This window comes from Euprymna scolopes, chromosome 9 (assembly GCF_053919585.1).
Source record: "Euprymna scolopes isolate OS-2025 chromosome 9, ASM5391958v1, whole genome shotgun sequence".
Taxonomy (NCBI): domain Eukaryota; kingdom Metazoa; phylum Mollusca; class Cephalopoda; order Sepiida; family Sepiolidae; genus Euprymna; species Euprymna scolopes.
Genome location: NC_136490.1, coordinates 165,793,449 through 165,816,282, shown reverse-complemented (window position 1 = coordinate 165,816,282; position 22,834 = coordinate 165,793,449). Strand labels below are relative to the sequence as shown.

Sequence of the window (22,834 nt, the reverse complement as noted above, 5' to 3'; positions counted from 1 at the left end):
TCAAACAGTTGGAAAGTGATCCTTGCATCTACATAAAATTTCAGGAGGAGACATTTTCATAACAGCTGTTTATGTTGATGACATCATTGTGGCATGTAAATCCACAAGTCTTATTGAAGATTTCATGAAAGCGATATCAAAGATTTTCAAAATAAAAGATTTGGGAAAACTACACCATTTTTGGGGTGTGAAGATTATTTATCCTGAAGCAGGAAAAATATGGATTGGACAGCCTACATACACAGCAGATGTCTTGAGAAAGTTCCAGATGGAGAATTCCAAACCTGTGTCTACTCCAATTGATCCCGGAACAAAATTGATGAAGGCAACGGAAACAAGTAAACTGGCCAACAAAGAGTTGTATCTGTCTGCAGTTGGGAGCCTATTGTACCTGTCGACAAGGACACGACCGGATATTGCTCATGCCGTTGGAAACGTTTCGAGATTCTGCTCTCAACCTACAATGGAACACTGGAAGGCTGTGAAACATATCCTCCGGTACTTAAACGGTACACAAGGATATGGTTTACTTTATGACAAGGAGAAAGCCACCAATCTCCTGGGGTACTCCGATGCTGACTGGGCTGGTAATTTGGATGATCGCAGATCAACATCTGGATATGTTTTTAAGCTGAGTGGTGCGGCAGTCAGCTGGAGAAGCAAAAGGCAAACCTGTGTTGCTCTATCAACAGCCGAAGCTGAGTACATGCCATTGGCAAGTACAGCACAGGAGGCTGTTATGATGCAGAATCTTCAAAGTGGCTTGCTAGGATCTCCAGTAACACCAACCCTTATATATGAGGACAACCAGTCAACCATATGTATGGCAAGGAGTCCACAGTATCATGGAAGGGCCAAACATGTGGACATAAAGTTCCACTATGTTCGAGAACTGGTCGAGCGGGAAACTGTTAAGCTCGAATACTGTCCAAGTAAAGAGATGGTAGCCGACCTGCTAACTAAAGGACTTGGAAGCACACAGTTTGTAAGGCTCAGGGAACTTTTGGGACTCCATAAACTATAATGCAGACTGTCAGCAATTGAGGAGGAGTGTTGATATATATTCAATTGCTATAGGGTTATCTGCCCCTTTCCAAAACCCTTTTACTGTGGGGATTCTCTCTTCTTTTATTGTAACTCTTCGGTTCTCCATGTTGTAAATAAAATACGCACACATTGTGTGCGTCTTAGTATTTCATCAAACAAAATGTATTCATAGTAATTTTTAAAACCTTTCTGGATGTCGCAGGCTCCGGTGATGAGGAATGTGTCCACACATTTTTATTAAATGACTTCCACTCATTTTCAACAAATAAGCCTCAACAAGTCCTAGTCTTCTTCACATCCATCCTGTTGAGGTCAGGTTAGTGCTTTCACTCTTTAGACTTTCCACCCTCCTTGACCTTTTGCCTATTTGGTGTGATGCCAGCTGATTCTGGCATTATTTCTATATTTTAAGGAAGGGGTATTATTATTATTGGCTCACAAGGAGCTTTCACACAGGTCATCAAATATTTTTTCTTGCAAACAACCTGTGGTGTTTCCTGGAAGCTGAGTGACAACAAGTTTCCCCAGATTTCCAGTACTCTCCACCTCTTGCAATAACATTTGCAAATAAATTTGTGTTACCGCAACAGCCGCTTACCATTAATTTCTCATTGGCAGCGGCCATTGATCTCCACTGGAATTTGAGTGGCAATGTCTCCCCAAGGTCCTAGTTTTCTTTGCACTTGTCCAGCGGAGGTCTGATCAGCACTCTCTCCTCCGTTTATCAATCCTCCTTGAACCTTTTCGACTATTTGGCATTACTCTTTGAGGGGTCGATGATGATGCGATAGGAGGGGATGGGGAAGACGATAGAGAACATAGATATGCAGCTTCAATATTCTTGGTTCCATGTAACGCTTCTTCATGTTTTTCCTCTGCAGCAGTTTGCCTGGCCCATACATCTCTCATGTGTATCACCCTCTGCACTCAAGAGTTTTCCTTAATATTTCAGCCGTTTTCATTATTGTTATCCGTTGTATCTTTCCAACCATTCCTCTAATTCCAAGTTCTGTTATACTTGTGTCAAAGTTTTTCAGAATTGTTCCTAGTGCTCCTACTATTATAGGTATTATTTTGATTTTCTCATTCATATCCCTTTCAGCTCTCTGACTAGCTTTGTGTATTTGCTCGGTTTCTCTATTTCTTTGATATTGACCTTGTGGTCAGCTGGTACAGCAAAGTTTAAAATTTGATAGGACTTTTCTTTCTTGTTAATTATTACATCCGGTTTTCTTGCTTGGATGGATTTATCTGTTTGTATGTCTATGTCCCATAGGATTTTGTGATTCTTATTTTCAAGTATTGATGCCGGCTTATGCTTGTACCATTTTTCTTTATGTTCGAGATGAAGTTGTTTGCATAATTCTTAGTGTATTGCCATCCACACTTGGTTGTGCCTGTACTTATATTCCTTTTGGGCGAGTTTGCTGCGTTTGCTTATTGTATAGTTTATCGTTTCGTCTCTTTGTCCACAGAGTCTGCATTTGCTGTTTTCTTGTAGTTTGTCTGTTTTGTGTTTTCTTTGTGATTGTGATTATTATTATTATTATTATTATTATTATTATTATTATTATTATTATTATTATTCTCTCACTAGGAGTTATCACACTAGTCATCATTAGAGATTATTCACTGAAAAAACCTGTGGTATTTTCAGGAATCTGGGTGACAAAAGTCCCCACAAGTTTCAAATACTCTTCACATCTTTCGATTATCTTTGCAAATAAATTAGCATCAGAACAACAGCAGTTTGCCATTGACTTTTTGTTAAAAACGACTATTAGTTTTCGTTGGAATTTAGGTGGCAGGATTCCAGTCCTTTTAGCATTAATTCAGTGGAGGCCTGATTAGTGCTCTCTCTCTCTCTCTCTCTCTCTCTCTCTCTCTCTCTCTCTCTCTCTCTCTCTCTCTTTCTCTCTTTTTCTCTCTCTCCATCTTTCTCCCTATCTGTCTCTCTCTTTCTTTTGTCTTTCCATTCTCTTTAATCTTTCTCAAATATTTTCTGTGATTATGGCAATGCAAACACTACACTTTGGGGGGGGGGGTAATTAATTTACAACTTAGTAATTTCAGTTTTTTGGTTTCATATGATGTTCTTTTTGTTTGTTTTTGTTGCAGTTTCTAGTTAGTCGATCAACATTTGTAGTTCATGTGGCTTGCTCTCTGCATCCAAAGTTTCCCTTAAAATTTCAGTCCTTTTCATTATTTTTTATTTATTTTTTTTTTACAAGGTAGTCACCACTTATCAAGACCACTCAGGGATAAGGGTTATTGTAAGTACAGTACGTTAGTGTAGAGATTTAATAAAGTGTCTACTTAAGGGGGCGGTTCATCAGGAATTTGTTTACGTTGGACTTGAAGACATCCAGGTTGTAGTCAGGTGGGAAGCAGGCAGACGGAACAGAGTTTCACAGGCGTGCACTTCTAAGAAAGAAGCTATGTTCATGGAATCTACGTTTTGATTTAGGCATGGATAAATAGTGGGGAAAGTTTTTCACAGTGGATTCAGCAAGACAGGTGGTTTTCGTAAAAGATTGGCGAGGGGGAACCAGAGAATGGAGTTCAGACGAGCACCTGCCATGGAAATAACAAAAAAACAAAGATAGGCTTGCAACGTCTCTTCAGTGGGAGGGAGGTTGCAGGGAAGAGAAAAGGACATCCCCCACTAAGCATGAAGTCTAATTTGTACTCTGTCAAGGCAGGATAGGCTGTTTTTAGCAGCTCCTGCACAGATATGGCAGCAGTATTCCATCCTTGGATGTACTTGGCTTTTATATAGATAGAGAATTGCATCAGTAGTGAGATATCTTCTGGAGTGGTAGAAGGATCCAACCATCTTTCCAGCGACCTTGGCAACAGACTTGATGTATGTGTTCCATTTCAGATCAGGAGTGAAGGTCAAGCCAAGAAGCTTGTCAAAACATGGAGCTTCTTCTACATAAAAGCCATCCATTTCAATTGATGCCAGATGGGGATCAGAGCGTTGATGATGTAAGGATAGGAGTTTGGTTTTGGATGCATTAAAGGTAACCAGCCACGTCTTCCCCCACTGAACCACTCGTTCGAGATCAGAGGAGAGAGAATCAGAGAGAGCTTTGTCATTTACAGCCTTTGATGTGTTGCCGTAGATGGTCGTGTCGTAAGCACAGATGTCAACGAATGATTTAAGTATGTGTTTTGGGAGATCATTGATGTAGATCAGGAAAAGAGTTGGGCCTAGGATGGATCCTTGAGGGACTCCAGCATTAATACTGCAAGCCTCTGATTTTTGTCCATCAACCACTACTCTTATGAGCCTATCAGAGAGAAATGTTTTACTGATAGAGAGAATATTTCCAGTTATACCGTAGCTGGAAATCTTGTGAAGTAGACCCTTATGCCATACCATGTCGAAGGCCTTTGATATATCAAGAACAGTTGCCCTAGAAAGGAAGCCTTTGTCAAGAGATTCACTAATCTTATGAGATATAACCGTTAGCACATCTGCGGTACATCTTGCAGAACGAAAACCATATTGTGTGTCACTAAGAAGGTTATTCCTGCTGAGGTGGTTGACTATTTCTCTATTTACTATGGATCCAGCAACTTAGAGAAATAGTCAACCACCTCAGGTGATAAGTCATCTCACTCTCAGTACAGACAAATAAGTCTCCTGTGTGTCATGAGTATTTACTATGGATTCCAGCAACTTACTCATGACACACAGGAGACTTATTGGTCTGTACTGAGAGTGAGATGACTTATCACCTGAGTTCTTAAATACAGGGCATACTGACGAGGTTTTCCAGGGTGTTGGAAAGCACTTCTCCTTAAGGCAACGCTTAAAACAGTTTCGTAAGTATGGGGGTAAGTTCTGGTTAAAGCTTTTTTAACACTATAATTGGGATGCTGTCAGGGCCAGTTGCTTTACTGGAATCAAGGTTCTTGATTAGCTTGGCGACATCACACACAGATATTTGTATGTTACCTAGTGTGTTCTGTGTTATAGGAGGAAATAGAGAGAATTGATGGCCTTCGTCGCATAGGGTAGAATTAGCTGTAAAGTTCTTGGCAAATAGTTTGGCCTTGTCTGAAGCTGACGAGATGACCTCTGGTCCATTGATAATGGTTGGGATAGAACGCATACTTCTGTTCAGGATCCTATTTGTTATTTGCCAAAACTGGTGGGAACCAAGCCGCTAATCAGCTACTTTGGATTTAACTGGGCATATAGCTCTCTTGCATTTTTTATTACTCTTTTACAGTGGTTGCTGGCAGTCCTGAAGGCAGCTTTAGTCTCAGTGCATCTATTGCGTTGGTAGCTATGGAAAAAATGGTTTCTGTGCGCAATGGAAGCAGCACATTCAGGGGAGAACCATGGCTGGCTGTTAGGTTTTTGTTGGAATTTTTTAGATGGTCTATGCCTACAATTAACCATTCGGTCAGGTCTTATACTATGAAGGACACATCCTTTTTAAACATGCAATGCAGTGGTAGATCGGATATAAGTGTACAGAAGCTATCCCAGTCAGCGGTAGAGTATCGATATACAGTACGGTGGAGAGGTACATCTCCAGACATATTGCATTTTGTTTTTATCTGAACTGATACAACCGCGTGGTCAGAAAATCCCAGAGGAGACAGAATGGAACTTGAACATAGCTCAGGGGAAGTTGTGAGAAAAAGGTCTAGAAGACTAGCATACTGACCGGAAGTATCGTGTACTCGGGTGGGTTCGTGGATAATCTGGGTGAGGTCATAGGCAATGTCAAAATCATGACAGAACCTCTCCTCATCATCTGTCTTGTTCTCTTTTATAAATAATAAAAAAAAAATTTTGCAGGAGGAATATTTTATATTACAACGGCCAAAGGAAATAATAAGATTTCAGCAAATCATTTCTTCTTTAAAAAATAGCTGTATCGTCATCTGAAGATATAGCTCAGTGGTAGAGCATTCGACTTCAGATCGAATGATGTCCTGTTTAAGCCCAGGGTGTACCTTTCTATTCATTTTATTTTTTTCTTAATAATGAGTTCAATTCATGATAAAAGAAGAAGTACCATTTAAAATCCCTGCAAATCCTTTCGTCTTTTATATATTTTTAAACAAAACATTAATCAGAAGTGATTTTTTTTATGGCATTCATCGTCAAGTCCAAATATCAGCAGACGTGATATTGTAAATAAAAACAGACGGAATTTGATGAATGACATTATCAATAATATTTAATGAATTTTTTTTTTTTGCGAATTAGTCCACCAAGTAAATTATTTCTCATAATATTTAATATTCAATAGAAGGATTGATTCTATAACAATACATACACAATCTGTGTAAATTAAAATATCATGTTTAAGCGTATATATATGACTAGTTCGTTTAATCACATAAATTAATATACAAAGATATAATTTTATGCGTAAATTTTCAGTATTCACTTCAACAGTGCTCAATACATAGGTAGAGCTAGGTAGTAAGTTATGGAAAAATATATGGCAATTAAGCTACACAGAATATTCCGCGTTTTATTCTCATGAGACTTCGTCAGGCTTATCTATCTCATCTGACAAATTCGCATGAAAATAAAATGCAGAATATTCTTTGCAGCTTAATTGCCATATATATTTTCATAAGTCACTATATATATATATATATATATATATATATGTGCGTGTGTGTGTGTGTGTGTGTGTGTGTGTGTGTGTGTGTGTGTGTGTGTGTGTGTGTGTGGAGAGAGAGATAATAAGAAAACCATGTATTTATAAAGTCGGTAGATAGATATCGACACGGTTTAATTTTATTTTGTCTTTACTCAAATAAAAATATTTGCTAGGATAGAAGATAGAATTGATTCTGTTTACCTTGATACAAATATAATCCCATTGAATAGAAATCTTTCAACTTTGGTCGACTTCTTAAAAAATTATGACCATGAACACAAAAATAACATTAACCCTCTAGATTTTGAGGTGACCCTTGGCCATTTCTATTTTAATAAGAAAATATCAGATCCCATTACACTTATCGGATACCAATAAAAGCCATCAGTAAATAAAGCAAACCAATTTAATTTATCAAGATGTGGAGCTGAACAATGAATGTATTGAGAGTATACTGTTTTATCGCCATCTTCCCAGCTATTAATATTCTTGGGAAAGGTAGACATCTACGTATCCTCTCTTCAGTAGTAGCTTTAAACAGGTTCATGACACTCTGAAGTCTTTGTGATGAAATCAGTTTTAAAGAAAACTTTCAAATAAACAACTGTTTATTTCTTTTTTTTTTATTCCATTTTTTTTAAATTACATTTTCACCCCAAACAAGGCACATTGCCACTTTGGTGTAGGGGCTACTATCAGGGGCAACAACTACTGGGGTACTATGTAGGGATTTGGGCAGTAAGATTTCGGTTCACGTTGCACTTGAACTTCTGTACGTCAGTACAGTTGGGGAAGCAGGGACCTGGAATGGAATTCCAAAGTCTAGTGGTTCTGGGGAAGAAAGTACTGGAGTAGAAAGATCTTTTACATCTAGGGATCTCTACAGTGTGGGGGTGGGATTTAGTGCCTGTCGGGTTTGTCGAGGGTGTTCACGTTGTGGGGGCACAAGTTCTTGCAGTTCGTCAGAGCACTCACGATTAAAATACTTGTAGAACAGGCAGAGGGATGCAATGCTCCGTCGATGGCACAGAGGCTGAAGCTTAGATGCCAGTTCAGGGCCTATCAGATTTGCGACTCTCTTTTGAACCTTGTCAATGAGTGAGAGACTAGTAGCCGATGCACCAGCCCAAATATGACAGCAATACTCCATACATGGGCGAATGTGGCCTTTTAGAGGTACAGGATACTTTTGGATGTTAGTAGTTTTCTAGCACGTTAGAGAGACCCCACCTTCCTTGCAGCGGCCCTGGCAATGCCTTCAATGTAATTGTTCCAGCTCATGTTTTCTATGAACGTTAGGCCAAGGATTTTGAAAGATGCACTCTCAAATAAAGAGTCGTTGGCCATTGCTATAGGTGGTAGAGAGGGATTCTTGTAATTATTGAATGAAACTAGTTTAGTCTTGGTAGCACTGAATGTGACCATCCACTTTTGTCCCCATTCCACTACAGATTGGAGGCCATCCTCTAGTGTTTCTGCCATTTCTTTAGATATGTGTTCATTTGTTTTCCTGTCGTGCCTGTGGTGTCATCAGCATATATACTCATCTCAGAGGCAATTTTGTCGGGGAGGTCATTTATGAATATCAGGAACAGTAGAGTACCAAGAATAGACCCCTAGGGCACCCCCGCATTTATATCATATTGTTTAGATGTACAACCGTCGAAGACAACCTGGATTTTTCTCTTATCTAAGAAGGATTTAATTATATTAAGTATTCTACCAGTGATACTGTATGATCTAATCTTCCTGAGGAGTCCCTCATGCCATACCCTGTCAAAAGCCTTAGATATATCTAGAGCTACCGCTCTGCCCTCCCCCGCTTTGTCCAGTGAATGGTATATACGTTCAGAGATTACAGTGAGGATGTCTGCTGTGGAACGGGCTTGTCTAAATCCATATTGTTTGTCAGTCAGAAGTTTAGCATCTGTAAGGTGATTTTGGCGAAAACTGGGAGGAGGCTAATGGGGCGATAATTTGATAGGTCAGTTCTTTCACCAGAATTCTTGAATACTGGTACCACAGAAGCAGTTTTCCAACAGCCCGGAAAGCAGGATTCATTAAGGCCTTTGTTGTAGAGTTTGGAGAGAACTGGTGCTACTTCGGCTGAGCACTTTTTTAATAGCACAGCTGGGATGAGATCGGGTCCACATGCTTTTGAAGTGTCAAGGTTTTTTATGATAGCATGCACCTGAGCAGGGGTGATTTTCAGATCGTCTAGCGTGGCGTGTGTCCACATAGGAAATTCAGGTAGGGGGTGATTGGAAGGGTCCAGTGTGGAGTTTGAGGCAAACCGACTGGCAAGCATGTTAGCCTTCTCGGTTGCTGAGCAAACAACCTCGTGATTTTTGGTTAGTGGGGGAATTGTTTTAACTCAGAGTTTACATCTTTTGCCATTCGATTTAAAATTTCAGCAAAAAGGTATTTGAAATTATTAGTAACTAGCATCACACGTGTTGCTCGGGAGAAACTAAAAAGTGTTAAGTATTCTTTTTAATGAATATATGCTTTAGATAAATTTATGTATTTACATGTAAACACTCAAAAATGTAATTTATGTGCTTTATTTCCATGTTAAACCTTTTAGAGTTTCGTAAATTAATGAAATTATATTCTTTTTTATTAAGTGATTAGTCAGAACTTCTAATGCCTGCCATTGAAGCGGTGACGTCATTAGTTTGTGCATGTCTTACAAACAATAATTGAAGTAAAATGTAATTAGAAAACATTAGAACCCTATTCTCAATGTTCTATGTTTTAAACGGAATACTTTGCAAGAATTAAATGTAAATTATCAAAATCTTTTAAAAATCAATTAGTGTCATGTGTGCACACACATATGCACACACACGTATGACAATTTGTAGCCAAAAAGCACTGAGCGATGGGGTGAAGCTGTCTAAACTGATGTTGCCGGAGGTTAATAGGTCAAGTACTGTTTTTTTTGGCTGACAAGAAACTACTATTGTCAACCTGGTTACATCAAATTAGTTTCAAGAATATTTTCTTTTATAGTTCACCAGATAATACATATTAAGACCAATATTGAATTCATCTGCATCAAAGTAAACATAAGATTAATATTACCACAGCATATATAACGTTACAATGACGAGGGAGTGTAATATATTTATTCAATTTTCATTCAATGAAAAAGGAGGGTGTCCTCACGAATAAAAATAAATTTCCAAATCCTTCCATCCACACGTGTAATCAAAATAAGAAATGTTTATGAAGTAGTATTAAAAAATGCTGAAACCAATGTTGGGATTATCTATTTGAAAAAGTATGTTCACCAAGAAATAAAAAGAATTGTTAGACAGGGATTATATGTATGTATTGTGAGCTAGTAACACGTTTTAGTGTCTATCGATCTATTTATATATATATATATATATATATATATATATATATATATATATGTGTGTATGTATCTATATCGATCTTTCTATCTATATCAATCTATCTATCAAACTGGCGAGCTCGTAACACGTTTTAGTGTCATATAGTTGTGGAACATGAGAAATTATCTGTTGTTTATCTGTCTATCGATCTATCTATATATATCTATGTGTATCTATATCGATCTATCTATCTATTTCAATCTATCTATCTACCTAACTGGCGAGCTAAACAAGAGATGAGATGTGAAGCTATGTTTTGATAAATGTTGTCAAAACATTATTGAGGTATAAAATGGACAAGTTGCACCGGAAGTTCTAAAAATAGCAGACCGGAAGGACGTGTTTGCCGTAACATGTTCAGGTTGGCTGGACGTAGAGTCAAGTTAGAATTTGAACGTTGAGAAGAGCGGATGGGTTAACGATTATCCTCCCTTCCTTGGAAGGGGGCTGACGTCTCTCAAAATTGGAGACTAGAATCAACCACCCAAGCAAAGATACTCATTTTTCATTCTTCTACGATCAACACCTGGAAAGTGATTAAAAACTAAATAAAAGCAACCATCGTCTTAGAGTTGAAATGCATTCATCCACAGATTCTAGCTTCCCTCCAAGAACAAATGAATTCCAGGTGGACCAAAAGACCAACAACACAGTTGAAAAGTTGAAAAGGTCGAAATACATGTGTTTATGTTATGTCAGCCACACATGCACGCAACACATTTAGATGATCATGGAACATTAATAGACTTCAACACAATAACATTTGTATACGCGAAGGGCATCTTGGGAAGGCAGAGCATTTTTTTAATTTTTACACAGTGATCACCACTTATCAAGGCCCGGAAGCCACTCAGAGATAATGGTTATTGCGAGTACATTATGTTAGTGTGGAGATTTGATGAAGTGTTTACTTAAGGGGGCGGTTCATTAGGAATTTGTTAACGTTGGACTTGAAGACATCCAAGTTGTAGTCCGGTGGGAAGCAGGCAGACGCAACAGAGTTCCACAGGCATGCAGTTCTAAGAAAGAAGCTTTGTTCATGGAATCCGCGTTTTGATTTAGGCACAGATATAGAGTGGGGGAAATTTTTCACAGTGGATTCAGCTAGACAGGTGTTTTTCATGAAAGATTGGCGAGGGGGGACCAGAGATTGGAGTTCAGACGAGCACCTGCCATGGAAATAACGATAAAACAAGGATAGGCTCGCAACGTCTCTTCTGTGGAAGAGAGGTTGCAGGGTAGAGAAAAGGGCATCCCCCACTAAGCCACGAAGTCTATTTTGTACTCTGTCAAGGCAGGAGAGGCTGTTTTTAGCAGCTCCTGCCCAGATATGGCAACAGTATTCCATCCTTGGACGTACTTGGCTTTTATATAGATAGAGAATTGCATCAGTAGTGAGATATCTTCTGGAGTGATAGAAGGATCCAACCATCTTTCCAGCGACCTTGGCAACAAACTTGATGTACGTGTTCCATTTCAGATCAGGAGTAAAGGTCAAACCCAGAAGAATAGACAATATTAAATAATAACTTTATAAATCTTAAAGATCCAACTATAAAAATTGTTGTCAAGCCAGAGTTATCTCTCTGTCAACACAAGATGGCACTATGCGACAAAGTGAAAAATTTGCTAATGAGGCTCATCCTCTTATTGATGCAATTTTTAACCACTTTTTCATTAATAACGTGTTTTGAACTTTTATGGCTTAATTTTTTATTGGAATCTTTTGAGATGAGTAATTTGTATATTGTTCAGTGGATAGAGACGTTGAGTCTCTACTGTTCGAGGTGAGGATTGTCTGAAGATATAAGTTTCAATCTTACGCAAAGCCAACCAGAAGATTAGTTAGCCAAAACGTGGTGAGAAGACAACAACTACAGAAGGCAGTAATTACTGAGGATACAGTGAAGAGATTCAGCATTCCTATTCTGTTGCGGTTAAACCATCTGACGAAGGGCAGAGAAATAGTTTGCCGAAACGTTGTGAAACAACAACTATGAAGATGGGGATAAAAGTCAGCAAATAAATAAATATTTAATGGCTTTGTTTTGTTATTTTGCTGATGAAGCCAACTGATCTGCAGACTATTGTCAAATAAAAAAGGATACTGTTCTGCATTTTTAACAGTGCACATATGAATGCATGGCAAGATGTCAGCAGCAGCCAGAGAATGGATGGCAAGTGATTGTATTAGCAGCAGGAGCAGTGTTTGAACGCATATGCAAATTAGGAAATTTGGTGTAAAAAGAAAAAGGAAAAAGAACACCAAATGGACAGGTAGAAAAAAGTTGATGCCGAACGAGATGAATATGTAAAGTGAAGGAAAGCATGAGTCTGTTGTGGCCAGCGTGTGGTTGAAAGAAAGAGAAACACAATACAGGTTGGATGGACATGTTGCAGCGAGAGACTTTTAAGCTGGTGTAAAGATGGACAGAAAGAAAATAATAAACGAAAGGAAAGCTCATTCGAATTTAATTATTTTTGTTTTGAGACCGAACCTACGTTACACATTATTCTCAAAGTGACGCTAATTTAATGAAAGTAAATTTACATCTTCTGTGCATTTACACATATTTGCATGTTTAACAATATATTCATGTTCTTATGTAATTGCAATTGTTATTTGAAGGTCATTTCTACCAGTTATTTTCTTTTTGTGTATTTCGACATATTTCTAACATACTTTTATAAACTATAGATTAACTAAATGTATGTCTAAACAAACTTATTAATTTATCTTTCCAATATATACATATAATGATAGCAATAATTGACAAAGACAAATGGTTGCCACATCAACAAAGAATATTAAAAATTCTGAACACATGTACAGCCAAAATAATTAAGTGGAATATTCGGTATCACAATTATATATTATTATTATTATTATTATGAGACCTACGTGATGTGCAATTCTAAGTTATATAGTTTCGATTTTGTGTTATCTTGTTAGTTTGATAATTCAAGATTTTCTTTAATTCAGAAGCACAAGTGAATGATAATGATAAATCAATATATACATATATATATATATATATATATATATATATATGTGTGTGCTAGCAGGTTGCCTGCTGTTGCCCGGTCATAAAAATAAAATATGCTTTAATATGATACGAGATGGCTTCAATAAGTTCCCAGACTTTTTGTACAGACATTTAAAATTGATGTCAACTCTTGAAAATTTAGTATGTTATTGCTATATATCTTATAAGACAACTGACCAATTTTTATGATTTTAGGTTCAAAAGAACAGCTACAGTAGGAATTAAAATACACCCTACTAAAGCCTGATTGTCACAGCTGGTGAAGTTCAAAAACGCAATCTGGATGTGAGCACACTTTGGAAGAACGACATGCAATAAAATTTTGTTTTAAACTTGAAAAATTGCAGCAGAAATGTATGGAATGTTTCAGACTGTTTTTTGGACAATCTTACATAAATCAAGCATCAGTTTTTGAATGGCATAAGAGATTGAAGGAAGGCGGAGAGTTTGTGACGGATGATGAGAGGTGTGTGAGGAGTAAGGAAGTTAGAACACCAGAGTTGATTGGCCAAATAAAGAATTTCATGGATGAGGAGCATAGTATGTCTATAGAGACAATAAGTGCATAGTTTGATGCCAGTGTGGGAACTGTATATACAATTATTCACGTAGAACTGAAAATGCGGAAGATTTGTGCAAAGTTAGTTCCAAAGGTGCTCTATCCTTGTCACAGACTATTTGACCAAGATGGGCATCAAGAAAGTTCCTCACCCTCCCTATATTCCCGATCTTGCTCCCTGTGACTTTTGGTTATTTCCTAACCTCAAGGAAAACCTTAGAAACTGTCGTTATGAGACAATTGAGGAGATGGAAGAGGCTGTGATGAGGGCTATTTGTTACATGATAAGGGCTGTCCCCTTTTCATGTAAGTATAAAAATAGAGAGATTTAGTTAAAATGAAAATGAAATAGAATAGACGAAATTCGAACCTCGTAATTTAGGTTTAGAAATAGATTACGAGAGAGAATTAGAAAATGGAATGTAAAAACAAACCATTGTTTAGCTTAGAGATAAAATAGTTTTAAGAAAAGGAATGTGTATTTGTCTATTCTGTTATGAAATTGAATTGAGGAATGCAACTATAGGATAATTTAATAAACATGTTTTTAACATATTGGAAATATAGGTTACTGGAAATATAGGTTAAAATTCCTTTTGTAAACAAAGGAAAAAGTTTTGGACACGCATTTCCAGAACACGTGAAAGAAGACGCATGTTTTAACATGTGTATGACGTCATGGAAAATGGGAAGTTAGAAACTTTAGAGTTAAGCAGAGAGAGTCTGAGGACGACAGACGACAGTCTGGAGTCCAGAGATGGACAGTCGAACGTCTGCAAGCGAGACGGTCACCTTTGAAACATAAAATGTAAAACTTTGAATTCTTGACTAAGAAAACCACCGACCGGTCCATGGAAATAAACGCGTCATGTGTTTTTATAAAAGTCGTTTTTGTGTTGTAATTATACCAAAAGGTAAAGTGAAATTGTCATTATATGTCTTATATATCCTGTGTTTTAAAATGTCTTCACATACACAATGTCTCTACATCTCATATCTACAATGTGAACACTAAGACTGTCTCAACACTGTCTCCTCACTCTAAGAGCTTCTACTACACTTCTAAGTATGAACATTTTATATATATGAATCTCTTCATAACACGAACACAGAACGCAACATCTCTCTTAATAAGACTCTCTAAGACTCACTTTTAATAAGACTTCCCAACAACGAACAATAACACCAACAACAAGAATAATAATAATAATAATAATAATAATAATAATAATAATAAAACCACTATATAACACATTGACATGCCCAACCACAGGACTTACATGGAGCCTTCGATAAGTTGTTGGAATGGTAAAACAAGTGCATTGCGGCCGGAGGAGATTACTTTGAAGGAGACTACAGTTTCATGTGTGTACTATCAATAAAAGTGCCCATTCAAACAAAGTCTGGAAACTTATTGAAGGCACCTTATATATAAATAAATATGAAGTAATTTTGTTTTTGTTCCAATCCAGAATAACTCTTTTTTAGGAACTCAATTTTTCTCACATAAAAAACAGAATGCATTATACGATATACTCACGACAGTGCAAGATGGGTGATTATTTGTGATTACCAGGTGTTGTATATGGATATATCTATATATACAGCTGTCAAAGCACATGACAAAATCACAGCACCACTTCTGGAGTGTGTCAACATTTTATTTATACCTATTGGCATAGGATGGCGTAAGTCAATGCAAATAACGACCTTGTGTCTAACTCTGTACTTATGGGAGATAAATAAGAAGTCAGTCTGACTGTAGCAGGGGTCATGGCACAGATGGGATAGACATGGCTCAGCCCACTATCATAATACAAGACCTGCTTGTAAATAGAAATATATATGAAAGGTGAGATTAAGCATGACTACAAAAGGAGACAAATTCATGTGTAAAAATTATAAAGACACATTTTTATTTCAGTCAGACAAATAAATAATGAATACATTGCATTTCGGTTGGGGAAATCAAGGAAAGGACGAGTTGGTTCTATTAATTTATTGATTATCATGGCTGAGTTCGTCGGTCTGCAAATTTAATGAGACAAGTGCAGGTGAGTTTGCACTGTTGTCAGATGATTGCAGCATCAAACATTGATAAATCTTTTGTCACAGAGTTTCCAAATGGTATTAAGCAAGTATTTACTAAACATACATGCGTATTCATTTTAAACTACAGAGATTTCTTTCCCCAGTATTGTGGCTGATGTTTTCATTATTCGAAATTCTAGATATTTTGTATACTGGAAAACTGTTTAAGAGTTGGTATTGTTGTTGCAGAGGGCTGGTAGACCTTGAAATGTGATGTAAGAACCAAGAAATGTTGGTTGAGTTTGACTTATACCCATCAATATTAAGTTAATGAATCAGTAATTATGCTGTTTGTTTTGGCTGGGTTATTGTTCAAATTGCTGGATAAAATCTGATCTAGTCGGTTTTCTTATGGTGGTGTTGTATGCAAATATGTCTACTTAATTGTTGTGGCACATCACGTCAGGTATTACCAATTTATAATAGATGCCATCGCACAGATAACAAAAAATCATATTAGGGTGACACGACTCACAAGTAATAATAAATAAATGATGAAAAATGAAAACAATGAAAATAACGTGTAAAAAAAAAAAGAATCGTTTTATTTTGAATGACTAAATAAAAGTCTTTACTTCAATTCCATGTTTCAATGACGTTTTGTTTATGACCAGAACGTAGTATTTGTTCTGATACTGCACTTTTTTTTTTTTTAACATGGTAGTCACCACTTATCAAGGCCCGGAAGCCACTCAGGGATAATGGTTATTGTGTGTACAGTAGTAAATGGGATAATATCATAGTAATTGTTAGTAATGGAGATTTGATAAAGTGTCTTATTTAAGGGGCAGTTTATCAGGAATTTGTTTATGTTGGACTTGAAGACATCAATTTTTAGGCAGGTGGGTAAAAGGCAAACGGCAGAGAGTTCTACAGGCGTGCACTTCTAAGAAAGAAGCTTTGCTCATGGAATCTACATGTTGATTTAGGCACAGATAAAGAATGGGGGAAATTATTGACAGTGGTTTCAGCTAGACGGGGGGTTTTCGTGAAAGATTGGCAAGGGGGATCAGAGATTGGAGCTCAGACGAACACTTGCCATGGAAATAACGACAAAACAAAGACAGGCTTGCAAAATCTCTTCTGTAAGAGAGAGGCTGCAGGGAACAGAAAAGGGCATCCCCTACTAAGCCACAAAGTCTATTTTGTACTCTGTCAAGGCAGGATAGGCTGCTTTTAGCTTCTCCCAGATGTGGCAACAGTACTCCATCCTTGGACGTACTTGGCTTTTATGTAGATAGAGAATTACATGAGCAGTGAGATATCTTCTAGAGCAATAGAAGGATCCCACCATTTCCCCAGCAACCCCAGCAAGAGACTTGATGTACGTGTTCCATTTCAGATCAGGAGTAAAGGTCAATCCCAGGTGCTTATTAAAACATGGAGCCTCCCCAAGATGAGAGCCATCCATTTCAATTGATGCCAGATGGGGATCAGAGCATTTATGATGTAAAGATAGGAGCTAGGTTTTAGATACATTAAAGGTAACCAGCCACCTCTTCCCCCACTGTACTACGCGTTCACGATCAGAGGAGAGAGAATCAGAGAGAACTTTGTCATTTACGGCCTTTGATGTGTTGCCCTAGATGGTCATGTCATCAGCATAGATGTCAACGAATGATTTAAGTATGTGTTTAGGGAGATCATTGATGTAGATCAGGAAGAGAGTTGGGCCCAGGATGGACCCCTGAGGTACTCCAGTATTAATACTTTGGGCCTCTGACTTCTGCCCATCAACCATTACTCTTATGAGCCTATCAGAGAGAAATGATTTAATTATTGAGAAAACATTTTCAGTTATACCGTAGCTGGAAATCTTGTGAAGTAGGTCTTTATGCCATACCTTGTCGAAGGCCTTTGATATGTCAAGAGCAATTGACCTAAAAGGGAAGCCTTTGTCGAGAGATTCACTAATCCTATGAGATATAACCATTAGCACATCTGCTGTAGATCTGGCAGAATGGAAACCATATTGCATGTCACTAAGAAGGTTATTTCTGCTGAGGTCTCTATTTAATATGGATTCAACCAACTTACTCATGACACACAGGAGACATATTAGTCTGTACTGAGAGGGAGATTATTTTAAATTTTTTTTTAATTACATTTTCACCCCAAACAAGGCACATTGCCACTTTGGTGTAGAGGGCTACTATCAGGGGCAGCAACTGCTGGGGCACTATGTTGGGATTTGGGCAGCAAGATGTCGGTTCACGTTACACTTGAACTTCTGCATGTCAGTACAGTTGGGGAAGCAGGGACCTGGAATGGAATTTCAGAGTCTAGCGGTTCTGGGGAAGAAACTACTGGAGTAGAAAGATCTTTTACATCTAGGGATCTCTACTGTGTAGAGTGGGATTTAGCTGCCTGTCGGGTTTTATGAGGGTGTCTACGTCGTGGGGCACAAGTGTCTGCAGTTCGTCAGAGCATTCACGATTAAAATACTTGTAGAACAGGCAGAGGGATGCAATGTTTCGTCAATGGGATAGAGGCTGAAGCTTAGATGCCAGTTCAGGGCCTATCAGATTGGCGACTCTCTTTTGAACCTTGTCTAGGAGCAAGAGACTAGCAGCAGATGCACCAGGCCAAATGTGACAACAATACTTCATACATGGGCGAATGGTGGCCTTATAGAGGTACAGGATACTTTCAGGTGTCAGTAGTTTTCTAGCACCGTAGAGAGAGCCTACCTTTTTCGTAGCAGCCCTAGCAATGTTTTCAATATAATTGTTCCAATTCATGTTTCTTATCATGATGACTTATCACCTGAATTCTTAAATACAGGGCATACTGATGAGGTTTTCCTGGGTGTTGGAAAGCACTTCTCCTTATGGTAACGCTTAAACAATTTTGTAAGTATGGGGGCAAGTTCTGGTTGAAGCTTTTTCAACACTATAATTGGAATACCGTCAGTTGCTTTACTGGAATCAAGGGTCTTGATTAGCGTGGCGACCTCACACACTTCATCTGTTTAGTTCTTGATCGATCAGTGACAGACAAATACTTCTGGAATAAGACTAATCTTATTTTGTGCATAATCAGGAGTGCCGCTTTTTAGTGAGTTGGATTTTGCACCACATAAAAATCTGACCTTGTGTCTTACTCTGCCTTCCTGGGGAGACAAGTAAATAGAGGCTCATTGAATCATAATATGTAGGTCTGTTGCAGTAGATGATGATGATGATGATGATGATGATGATGATGATGATTTCTAGCAGTATTGGAATCTCATATTCTATATGGATCACTAATAAAATTGGCTGTACTGCTATTGCTGTTATTACTCTTGTCACGAAATCAGTGTTGGAGTTGTGAGCTGGAGTGGAACTGCTGTAATGAATGATGATAATTAGTAGAGTGTTGCAGTCAGGATTGGAAGTTGCTTCTTGTTGTCGTTATTGTGAATATGTTTTTTTTTGTTGTTGTTGTTGTTGTTGTTGTTGTTGTTGTTGTTGCTGCTGCTGCTGCTGCTGAGCATCATTCATGATGATTTTTGTTATCATTTGTTTCCCCAATATTTTTCTTTTAAGATTTCTTTCTAGAAGGCCATTGGTGAATCACAAGTGGGAACTCGTGAAGGTTGCCAATGTCTTTTAGTGATAGTGTTCCTGTAGAATGTTTTATACCGGTTACCTAGCTATAATTAATATCACCTGATTGGTCAACAGAATAGTCGATGTACAAAGAGAGAAAATGTTATTTCTGTATCACAGCAAAATCCCACCCCTTTACTGCTGATGTCCCTAAATGCCAGAAAACCTTCTACTCTAATGGTTTCCTCCCTCAAACTGCTGGACTTTGGTATTCCATTTCTGACTTGTGCTTCTCTGACTTTATTAACCTGCAAAAGTTTAAATGTAATGTGAACAAACATCTTGCTGCTCAACTCCTCACAATCCTCTGTTAGGCATGAACCCAAATAGTAGCCCCTTATGTTCTAAGCGGCAATGTACCTTGCTTGGGATGAAAAAAGAGTAAAAGCGAATAGAGGAAACATAAAAACCAACAATGCATTACCTGTTTTCATCAAGTTCCTTGCTGACAAGTTCACAAAATTCCATTCTGAGAGAATCGAACCAGTCTTTGATCGCTGTTAAAAATGGACCGACTTCTCCTTCATCATCCTGCAAATACAAAGTGTAACATTCTATGTTAAACGAAACTTTGTGTGTCATCGTTTCCATCAAACGAATAGCATATGTGCTCTCTCACCAATGAGCCATCAAATCAAACATGTTCCTCATCACCAATGCCAACTGGCACATGTTTGCTCTCACTCATGAGCGATAAAGAAATAAATCAACATGTTGTGTCTTCAGGCCGGGCGTTTTTTGCGAGAGGGACACAGTCAGTCGTCACCGGAGAGAGGCCTGAGTATCGTGTGAATAACTTTTCTGTGCAAGCCTTTTTCTTGAATATTATTTTTTTTTTTTATTTATCCCCTTGTCAGCCCGTCTATTTCGGGTAAACATTGTGCTTTAAGTGACAAATAAATATTTATATAGATTTATTTTCATACGGACACCTCCCTCCCCACTTTTCGTGATTGGCGAGATCTCGTTGGGATTTCCGGTTTGAAGGGCTAAGCGAGCCCTTTTTTAATGTGACTTCAGACGCATCGCACGCGTTTTTTCTTCGCTCCGATCAATCGCCCCCCCCCATACAGCATGAAGTACGTTGAACTCCGTCATTCCTTTTAAAGAACATTACACTTTTGCCCTATTTGCCGGACAATATTTTTAGTCACTCATTTTATTTATTTTATTTTATTTTACTTGTTTTTCTTATTTCCATTTCTTTTTTTTTGTTGTTTTGGTCCATGCTGAACCAAGTTGTAATTTCTTTAGTCTATTTAAAGTTGTTCCTTTGCTTGCACAGATTTGTTTCACGTGGTTAAGCGTTGTTTAACCAAGCTATTTTTTAAATACAAAATCTTTCACTGTGTTGTTAGGTGAAAGCACGGAATAGTTACGATATTCTCTTTTCTCCACGTTGTAAATAACTTCCAAAATAATGCCATCGTTATCTCGGCACAGTTCAATGGCGCATAGTGCCTTATATGTATATATGTTTATTTATTACTTTATTTTTGTTTATCTAAATTTTAATTCCCTTATTTTTTTGTTTTGTTTCAGATTTTTTTTACCTAGTTAATAAAGCATATTCAGCGTAATACGTTGTTATGTCAATTTAATTTGAGTTGAAACTGCCTGCCTGACGCACGATTTCGTCAGTCTGACGGCCGATATATCGACGCTGATACTGAAGCAAAATTTCTAAGAATAAATGCTGAGGAGCAGAACAGTAAAAAAAATCTCTGGTGCCTGTACTGAGTGGGTTATTGGACACGGAGCAGCAGAATTCTCAACCACGTGGCTACATGAGTGTAGCAACAGACATTCTACATTACATGGATTATAAACTCTCTCCACGTTGCCGACCTTGGACAATATGTCTGCCTCTCCTTCCTACCACACGCGGTCGGAAGTTTCGCACTCAACCAAGTCGTCCACTTCAACACGTGCTAATACCGAGGCTCATCTTGCCCTCATCGACATTGAGGCAGACCTGGAAGAGGAGCTCGAAATGCTGCGCATTAGGGCGAAAGAAGTGGCAATAGAAACTAAAAAAAATAAAGGCCCGGAAAGACGCGGCTCTCACAGCCACCGGCTCCAACAGAGACAAGGATTCGGTTGTCTCCTCTCACCGCCACAAAACCGGCTCGAGGCTCGACCCAACCCCCCTCGACGCCGTGCAGTGCACCGCCGACTGTATCATCAGCCAGAACTCCCTGAAGCAGTCGGAGAAACCAGTTCCCTCTCCTCTCGGGCAACATTATCAGCCTCCTCCCTCTAATCAAACTTTGGACCTGTTACTATACATGGCTCGTTGGGAAGTGCTCTCCTCAAATCTAAGGAAATTCTCAGACCAACTGAAGGACTACAAGGCCTGGAAGTACTCCTTCCTTAATGCCATCTCAGGACTGAAAATCTCCCCCCGGGAGGAGATAGACATGTTGGTCAAGTGGCTCGGTAGACACTCCTCGGACCAAGCCAACCAGAACGAGGACTATATGGAGGAGGCTGGATAGGTACTACGGAGCTGTCGAAGTCATCGAAAGCTCCATTTTCAAAAGACTTGAAGCATTCCCTAAGATCACGAGAGACTACACAAAGCTCGGAGACTTAAGTGATCTGCTCGCCGAGGTTGAAGCTCTCAAGGAAGGTGGAGATTTACCCGGTCTTTCTGCTTTAGACTCTGCCCATGGCATTTGGCCAATAGTTGACAAGCTTCCGCCCTCTATAGGAGACAAGTGGGCATCGTATGGTGCGAAATACAAACGACAGCACCAAGTGTCGTTTCCCCCATTCTCCGCCTTTACCGCGTTCATAAGACAGCAAGCGGAAGACCGAACGGATCCCAGCTTCTACCGGACGAGAGACATCCAACCCTTTCAAAGGCCAGAGAAAGTGAACCAAGTCTCGAAGTAAACACAAAGGACTGCAACCAGCTTTGCCCCATCCACCAGACACCTCATCCTCTTCGAAACTGCTGGGCCTTTAGGAAGAAACCCTTGTCCGAAAGAAAAGACATCCTCAGACGAAATGGGATCTGTTTCAGATGTTGTTCCACCACAAAGCATGCGGCTAAGGAATGCGACGCCATCGTTGAGTGCTCAGAGTGTGGCAGTGACAACCACGCAACTGCCATCCATCCACATTCGACACCTCAACGAACCGACACCAAACCCTTGCCGTTGCACAGCGGGGAGAGGGAAAATGTATCGACAAACTGTTCACAGATCTGCGGAGATGCACTGAGCGGGCGGTCCTGCTCAAAGATCTGCCTCGTGAACATATGTTTAAGGGGTCAAGAGAAATCACTCAAAGCATACGCTGTGATCGACGAGCACAGCAACAAATCCCTGGCTCGCTCCGAACTCTTCGACTATTTCAATGACCAGAGCCCCACTTCAACCTACACCCTAAGGACCTGCGCCGGAACCACGGAAGCATCAGGCAGGGGAGCCCTAGGTTACAGTGT

General features: G+C 38.8%; 1 protein-coding gene across 2 annotated transcripts in view; it reads right to left on the bottom strand.

Moving 5' to 3' along the window:
- LOC145284966 (translin-associated factor X-interacting protein 1-like) overlaps positions 1–22,834 on the bottom strand; it is a 378,099-nt gene that overhangs the window by 31,906 nt on the left and 323,359 nt on the right. For both annotated transcript variants that reach the window (XM_080134070.1, XM_080134071.1), the window contains exon 14: positions 19,808–19,914. In XM_080134070.1, coding sequence (XP_079990196.1) covers positions 19,808–19,914 — 107 coding nt within the window. The remainder of the gene's footprint in view (positions 1–19,807; positions 19,915–22,834) is intronic.